At 45.6% G+C, this 8,464-nt stretch overlaps 1 protein-coding gene across 2 annotated transcripts; it reads left to right on the forward strand.

Annotated features, from left to right (window-relative positions):
• The first annotated feature begins 5,997 nt into the window (after window positions 1-5,997).
• On the forward strand, window positions 5,998-7,907 carry MED7 (mediator complex subunit 7). Of its 2 annotated transcripts, none has more exons than XM_066560145.1 (2): window positions 5,998-6,068; window positions 6,943-7,907. In XM_066560145.1, the coding sequence occupies exon 2, from the start codon at window positions 6,966-6,968 to the stop codon at window positions 7,656-7,658; it is 693 nt and encodes a 230-aa protein (XP_066416242.1). In that variant the 5' UTR covers window positions 5,998-6,068; window positions 6,943-6,965; the 3' UTR covers window positions 7,659-7,907. The 2 variants fall into 2 exon arrangements, with proteins under 2 accessions (XP_066416242.1, XP_066416243.1); XM_066560146.1 differs by having other exon boundaries at window positions 6,055-6,167.
• The last annotated feature ends 557 nt before the right edge of the window (window positions 7,908-8,464 follow it).

The raw sequence follows: 8,464 nt of genomic DNA on the forward strand, positions 1-8,464 counted from the left end.
AGCTTGATTTGTTCATGAGATAAGAGATGAGCTCTCAGAGGGGCACGGAGAAGGAGCAATTTGATCAAATACACAGATAAGGGGCTTGGCAACTGCCCTGCATTTGGTGTAAACATGGCACGATGCGACACCATGGCTGGCAGGAAGGGGCTGCGAGGGGCCAGGTAAAACAGAGAAGAGAGAAACATGGAGAAATTGAGAATACAGCTTTGACACAACACACGCAGAAAGATGCACAAGAAAATACAAAAATAACTGCAAGAAAATAATCACAGATTTTGTCCCAGAGTATAAGAACTAGCAGGATTGAGCAGGTGAGATCAGCCACTCTGAGTATTCCATGGTTTTAAGTGAAGGTGGCCCAGCTATGAGAGTAAACAGGGAAAATGTGAATGACCCTGAGCAAGGAAACAAGTCAACACAGCCAGATTTGGTTAAACTTGGGATTTGATACAAATGTAGATTTCATATAAACATGGGTGTTGGTTTCAGTGAGAGCTCAGTGAGAGCTGCTAACTCGCTCTGTTTTGCAGTAGCTTTATCAGCTGATAACTCTGCTGAACTGGGGAGCAAAGCAGTGGCTGATGTATGTTTCTATCACTCTTGCCTGAGATGTACCCCTTCATTTTTCTTTTTTCACTGTTATTCCAAATCCCATTCATAGCAAACTCACAAATGCTTAAGTGTAGTAAGCCAAAACCAGAAAGGAATACTAAGTCTAAAGAATGTATAGCCAGGTTGACACATATAAACAAAAAACATATGGTTTAAGAATTGTATTTATATCTACCTGTACATTTAGGGAAGAATTTCAAAGATCATTATTTCCTGACCATTTTTAACTAACATTATTTGTTCCTTTCAAGATATAAATCATTTGTCATTATCCATCTGGGTGAATTAGGGTTATAACCCTTTTAAAGAAAGCCTCAGGCATTGAAGTGCTTCAGGACCCTTCTAGAGTTGAGTAGGATATATAAATATATATTTATATTTATGTGTATATACATATATATATATAGGTAGAAATGCACCACTTGCCTAGGACCAAGTTGGCTGCAGAATACGGAGCGTCTTGGAATATGTGAGGGTCTCTGGCAGAGCTTTAAACACAAATTACTGAAAGGGCTCCTCAGAGGGCTGGAATACCCCACTAACACAAGTGCCTCATTTCTGGAACCTGACCTCATAGGATGGTACACTTTTACACTGAATGCTCCTTTCAAGAATTTTGGCAGCACTTGATATTGCAAAGTACAGAAATTCTGTATCCTTTGTAGAACAGAATTAAACATAGCTGTCCTGAATATCTTAAAACCACTGTAAGACTAAACTTCATGATGAGGGGTGATAAATTTTTTAGGTATCCTACATCTTCTCTGCTTCAGTGCATTTATAAAGCTTGCTACCATGTATCCTTTGACACTTTTCTGTCCATATGCAGGAAAATCTGAAATATTTTAAATTATTCAGATTGAAGTTTGAGCTGCTATGTGCTCTACATACTCCTCTGTGCTGAGCAAGTTGAGGTTGTAGATAAAGTTCTTCCTATCAACTGTAGCCTCAGCGGACTTCTTCATTTCTTTCAATCACTTTTCTTCTTTCCTTGCTATCTCCTGCAAACTGCTTTATTTCTAATTTAAAAAAAGATGTCATTTTATGGATTGGATTTTTTTTCATGGGGGTTTTACCCAGATTATGCAGTTCTCACTTTGATTACTGCAGACTGAAAATCTCCCCACCCGCACATCCTGCTCTGATACCAAGGTTTATGTCCTGAAGGCGGCAGAGAAATTTATGAAGTTAAATATAGGTAATTTTTCTTTCTGAAAAAAAAACCAACAACAAACAGTCTGGAAGGCTGCAGCTCTCACTTCACTCCCATAAATTGACCTATATCCTTCTATCATGTGCAATATTCAGGTCAGGTTTGCTGCCTGGCTGCCAGCTCTTCCTTTACACCAGCTTCTCAATATGATGATTATTACTCAACCTCTAAACTTCTATAATTCAACCCATTTTGCTACTTAGCTTAGAGTGTGAAAAGCTCATGTTTAGGTCACTCAGTTTTCCTGCTTCTTTAGCAGTTCATTATCACCCCAATAAACACAGTTCCAATAGACCCAAAGCACAAGACAGAAAGCTGCAAGAAAAGGGAAGAATTAGCCTGGTCTTTATGAGCCAGCTGCATCCAGCTTTCCTCCAGGTCTTACAACTGCACCTTTGAATCCCCTCACACTGCTCCCAGCGACCCAGGGAGTTGTAGAAGCAGAGCAAGATCCTCCTATGAACTGTTTGGGGGTCCTGGGAAAGGGGATGCCTTGTTCTGAGCATCTGCTGGGAGGATGTAGTGAATTATCCATCATTTGTGAAGGGAATAACTCCCAGGACTGGCAGTAACATAGAGAACATGTTTTATACTGGAGAACTTGCACAGGTTTAGGACAGGCTCTTCTGTGATGAAGGGACAATTAATCTTTCCTCAGCTGTTTTCTCTTAGGCAAAAATGCAGAAAGGAAAACCCTGTTTCATGGGTTACCCAAACTGGGATTTTGTTCCAGCTCCTTTTATCAGTGCCTGGCTATCGTGGGTCCTGTCTGCTTCTGTCTCCCTCTGAAGACAAAGGTGGGACTTGCACTGCTGGCAGAACATGCTGCACATCCCAGGGTTTACCCTGGCAATATGACATGTTCGCCATACCCAGGACACTGATAGCTGGACAGGAATTACTTTGTGCCACGCAGATGCATTTTTTTGAGACGTTCATTTACATGTTTGAATAACTGGTTACAACAGCCATGTGAGCAAGAAAACAGCCAGCATTAATGTCTGGCTTAAAAAGCAGCAGTTGGGGGCTGCTTCCAGAGACAATACTATGACCATGAACACAGGAAGGAGTGCTGGGTGATTCCATCAAAACACGCCTGGATTTTGAGCCCTATCACTTTCCTAATAGTAGTGAGATACTGGTTTTATTGTAAATAACCATGAAAGCTCTGTTTTGAGCTTTGAATCTCTTTGAAAACAGGCTGCAGAGCAAGAAACAGTTCAGCTGTCATGCACTGCTCTGTGTTGTGCCCCAGTTTTCACATGATGGGAACATTAAACTCCTTTCCTACATTAGCAGGTGTGTCAATAGGCTGCAGCTGATATTTTAGTCTGAGGAGTCAGGAAGAAAAGGTTGCACAGCACTGCACTGCAAATTCATTCACTCCCAAAGCCACAGCGGGAGACAGGGAGATGGGAATTAACCACAGCAGATGGAGACATAAAGCTTGGTTAAGTCTCCTTCACGCCCAACAGGCTCCTTTTCTCTCACCCTCCTCCCTGGTATATCCTGCAACAAAGCCTGTAACAATCACCAAAAAAGGAAATTCCTGAGCTCATTGCTTAACCAGGCTAGAAGATACAATCCGAACCTACGCCCAACAAGAGACTGGAACTGAGTTTGACTTTGGGGTTGTTTTTCAGACAACATGAGTAAAACACACGCACATTTATTTATTTATTTATTTATTTATTATTTAGAGTGCAATAGCAGCAAGAAATGAAAGAAATCTGTTGTAGCACAGAAGAGAGCAGCACTGTTCTAAGAGCATGCTTGAAAATGGGGTTTATATTTACTGTGCTTGTACAATGTTTGGATTCCAGTTCTGCTAAAATAACAGCATACTGCAATGGCACACAGTGTACACACTGCTGCTGAATTAACAGAACTGGAGTGCTTGCTACTGAAACATGCCAATTTGCATAAAATTAGTTATGAAGAAAATGAAAATAAACTTAACCAAAGCTGTAAATTAAGATGTTGAGCCTTCGAGGCAGAGAATATCATGGTACTGCTTCACCATCTGCTGAAGGAGTGTCCAAGTTCATTCCCACATGCTGGAGATGATGTGGGAATTGTGCTTCATTACCAGTGGTAGCCTTGTACTGGATAGTGCCCTTATTTCAGAAAAGAGCTGGAATGGAGCAGGAAGCAAACTTTAGAGTGCCACACTTGCCATTCCCCATCATTCTTAACTTCTCATTTAGAAGCACTGTAAGGAGCAGTGTCAGCAGCTCCCTGTGGGCTGGGAAGGGTCATCCATGGGTCTTCTGAGAAGCGGCCCTGCCACCAAGAACAAGAATGATGTTATATCCCCTCTGTCTTGGCTGCCATCATAGAGAAAATGAGTCAAGGAGATCACAGAGACCGAGGAAAAAAACAAGAGCTTGGGTCTCTCTGCCTGCTCCTGTTTGAAGTCACAGCATTTTACATCCTTGCTGCATGGTTCACTGAGTGCCAGGCACTAGAGAATCAAGCTCAGCTGCTGTAAAATGAATGTGAAATCAAAGTCTGGAAAGTCCAATAAAACCAAAGGTGTGCTACTACCTCCTACTACACGTGTTATCTCACACATCTCTGGAGGCGATGATTTTTATTCCTTGCCTGTCTTTCAGAGTATGATGTAACAAGATAATTTAAGACAACATAGGAGCTTTCTGTCAGAGAAATGGAGAGGACAATTTCCCACCCCATGTTCCCAACCTTCTCCTTTCCTTCTGCCTATGCACTCTCCTCTCTCAAAAGCTCTCCCTGATGCTCACAGGGCACACAGCACAGCGAGTTAACTCATTAGAAAAGCTGACAAGTTAACAAAAAACCCCTGCAGTGATGTTTTTATGGGGTTTGGGGCTGCATCAGTTTGCTTGGCAATCCAGTGCCCAATGGTGGTGGCACAAGCAGTGACAAGAAAAGGCTGCACAGCCAGTGAGGGGCTGGAGGAGCAGGGAGGGAAGAAAGGAGAAAGGGATGAGGAAGCAGGAATAGGGGTGAAGGAATAAAATCACCTTCTCCAAAGCAGTAATGTTTTAATTGCAGCATGGAACTGCATCCTTGTCTGAATTCAGCAAATTGCTTACAAATGAAAACAAATCAGCCTATTTTGCAGTCAGGCTTGTACTCACTGTAAATTGTAAAATGTGGTTCAGTTTGGAATATTTAAATATTCAACTCATTATAAATTGTAAAGTGTAGCTCAGTTTGAAATTTTTAAATATTCAACTCATTGTAAAGTGTAGCTTAGTTTGAAATATATAAATATTCATATATTCTGTGCATCAAATAAATCCTACGATTCTGGATCTTCTTTGCATGTTCTTAGAAATAATTAACAGGATCCAAAGTAATTATCATTCGATTGATTTTTTTTTAGTAAATGATCGATCTGGAAGAGTGAATCAGTAAATGACACCGCGTGTGCGGTGATGGGTCCCTGTCACCAAGGCCATTGCTGCCATCTGCTGAGAGAGAAGGGCACAGAATCGGCCAAGTGTCGAAAAATCCTCCTTGTTGGGCATTCAGAGAGAAAATCCTGCAGAAGCGATGCCAGCAAGCCCAGCTCCAGCTGACCCGGTGAAAAACTTACATCCCCCATGTTAACTTCAACTCCCTCTGGGAGAAAACGGAAAGAAAAGCAACGGAGTCCAACTGTGTGTCAGTTATGGTCAGATTTAGTGTATTCTGCTGCCGGAAGGCTGCAAACACTTCCCAGGGGGACCTCAGAGGTCTTTTCCAACCTAATTGATTCTGTGCTTTCTGTGATTTCTGTGCTTTCTGTGATTTCTGTGTCTCCCCGACGAGGGCCGTCCCCGCTGTCCCAGCACCCTTGAGGGACGCCGGGCTGGTCCCTCCCGCCCCCGGCAGGTCCTGCGGCTTCACAGCGGCTTGTGGTGAGGGAGCCCCGCACTCTGAGGGGCCACGAGCCGCTGAGGGGCCACAGAACCCTGAGGGACCCAGAACCCTGAGGGATCACAGATCGCTGAAGGGCCACAGAACGCCAAGGACTCCCCACTGCCCCAAGACGGAGCAGCCCCGACCCCGCCATGACGGGAGCCACGCCCCGCGCGTGGCCCCGCCCCCGAGCGAGCTGAGTGGAGGAGTGCCTGACTGCTCTGCGGAACAGCCAATCAGAGCGCGGCACAGCGAGGACGCCAACCAATAGCGAGCGAGAGCAGAGGGCGGCCGGGCGGAAGCGGCCGCGGCGGCGGCGGCGCTGAGGGAGCGCGGCGGGCGGAGCGGGCAGGTGAGGGCCCGTGAGGCCTTTGAGGGGTCCGTGCCCTCCGGCAGGATGTGGTTTCGGCTCTTGTCTCTTCAGCACTGACTTGGCGAACCCCGCCGCGAGGTTTGGACCTCCCCAGAGCCCGGCTCGGCGCAGGGCGGCGGGTGTGGGCCCTGCCTGGTTTCTCTCGTGGGTGCGGGTGAAGAGAGGAGGCCGCACGAGGAGCGGCTGAGGGCGCTTGGTCTGGTCAGCCTGGAGAAGGGCAGACTGAGGGGGATCTCACTGCAGCTTCCCCCCGAGGGGCAGCGCCTGTCTCTGTCCTCTGTGACCAGTGACAGGGCCCGAGGGAACGGCTGGAGCTGTGCCAGGAGAGGGTTAGGTGGATATTAGGAAAAGGTTCTTTCTCCAGAAGGTAGCTGGGCACTGAACAGGTTCCCCAGGCTCTCCTTGTCACAGCCCCAAGCTTGAAAGAGTTCAAGAAGCCTTTGGGACATGCTCTCAGGAACGGGGGAAGATTGTTTGCGTGTCCTGTGCCGGGCCTGGAGTTAATCCTTGTGTATTCCTTCCAGCTTGGGATATTCTGTGATTCTGGGGAGTTTGCCCACCAGGCCCCATCTAGGGAAGGGGGTCACCCCTCCTTTTGGCTGCCCGGTTTACAGGCTAATCTTTCATATTTAGGGAAGTGAGTGTTCTGTGTACTTCTAGTACAGTTAATCTTGCTATAAATAAGCCTTAGTGAAAAGATAACGTGGATTTGCCAGGAGTTTCCTGTATCCTGCACATGAATTTGTCTCTTCTGTCTCATTTTCTCACTGCCAACTCCCATATTTTGTCTTTGTTTACATTTATATTATAACCTTGTGACACAAATTATTAACATTTGTTTCTTGGGTCATAGCCTAGGAATTTCATCTGGCAAAAATGGGTGAACCTCAGCAAGTGAGCGCCCTTCCTCCGCCTCCAATGCAATATATCAAAGAATACACTGATGAAAATATCCGTAAAGGGCTGGCTCCAAAGCCACCTCCGCCTGTCAAGGACAGCTACATGATGTTTGGGAACCAGTTCCAGTGTGATGATCTGATCATTCGGCCCCTGGAGAGCCAGGGCATCGAACGGCTGCATCCGATGCAGTTTGATCACAAAAAGGAGTTAAGGAAACTTAACATGTCTATCCTGGTCAACTTCCTGGACCTCTTGGACATCTTGATAAGGAGTCCAGGGAGTATAAAACGAGAGGAGAAACTGGAAGACTTGAAACTGCTTTTTGTCCACGTGCATCACCTGATAAATGAGTACCGGCCTCACCAGGCCAGGGAGACGCTGAGGGTGATGATGGAGGTGCAGAAACGGCAGCGCCTGGAGACGGCCGAGCGCTTCCAGAAGCACCTGGAGAGAGTGGTGGAGATGATCCAGAACTGCCTGGCTTCCCTGCCTGATGATCTGCCTCACACAGAGGGGGGACTGAGGGTCAGCATGGAGCCCATGGATGCTGATGATGGCAGCGGCTGCGCTGGGCAGAGCGAAAAGCAGAGGGAGCGTTCCGGTGGCAAGAGAGATCAGGTTTTGGACAAGGATGCAGCAATGTGCAGCATTATTGATGAAATGACATGAAGCAAACAGCTGGGCTTGTTACTGCACTGCAGTGAGAGACAGAAGGGGTTCTGAGGATAAACGTATTTTGTTTTGCTGTTGTACAAGAAGACAAAGCATTTGTTGTGCACCTGTTGGAGGTTGGGAGTGACTGGGCAGATGAAAATGTTTAAAGTTTTGTGGTTTTTTGGTAAAAATGAAGAAGTCTAATTTTTGTTAAATGTATCGTGAGATGGTAGGCACAGATTAAAGTTGGCTTTTCCTGTTGTACCTTCCTTTGTCACTTGCTGCTTGTTTTGGATATGCCATTCTATAATTCTATATGCTGAGTCAAGAGGAAATTCCTACAGAAATAGTGTTTGTTTCTTGCACAAACAACACACAGGAACTTGGAAAACAGGCAGACAGAAACTCAGATTACATCAAGGCATTCCTTATGGTCTGTGTTTGAGGTGAAATCTAAAACAAGTGGGTTAACTGTTGTCCTGTAGCTGTCACATCCTTTTATTGTGTGACCAAAATGTCTTTCCTGGGATCCTGGCAGAGCCAGCCTGCCCTGCCTTTCCCATTTTTGCAGAGCAGTTTCAGGATCCTGCTGGTAATGATCAGAATTGTTCCTCTAGCAGCTCTCTGCAGTTTCCTCAGAAACCACAGGAGCTAAGAGGAAGCCTTTTCTTAAGGTGTTCTGCTTCCAGCTGCTGCATGCAAAAATCACCTTTCATCTGTCTATCACTTCTTTTCTTCAAGTGTGTTGCCAGTTTGTCTCTCAGCTACATTGATCCCTTGGTTTTCCTGATTTTCACTTAAAACACCTGCCAGTTTCGTGC

This window comes from Molothrus aeneus, chromosome 15 (assembly GCF_037042795.1).
Source record: "Molothrus aeneus isolate 106 chromosome 15, BPBGC_Maene_1.0, whole genome shotgun sequence".
NCBI lineage: Eukaryota > Metazoa > Chordata > Aves > Passeriformes > Icteridae > Molothrus > Molothrus aeneus.

Coding starts and splice junctions, on each gene's coding strand:
- MED7 (XM_066560145.1), top strand. CDS start 6,966: ATGGGTGAACCTCAGCAAGTGAGCGCCCTTCCTCCGCCTCCAATGCAA.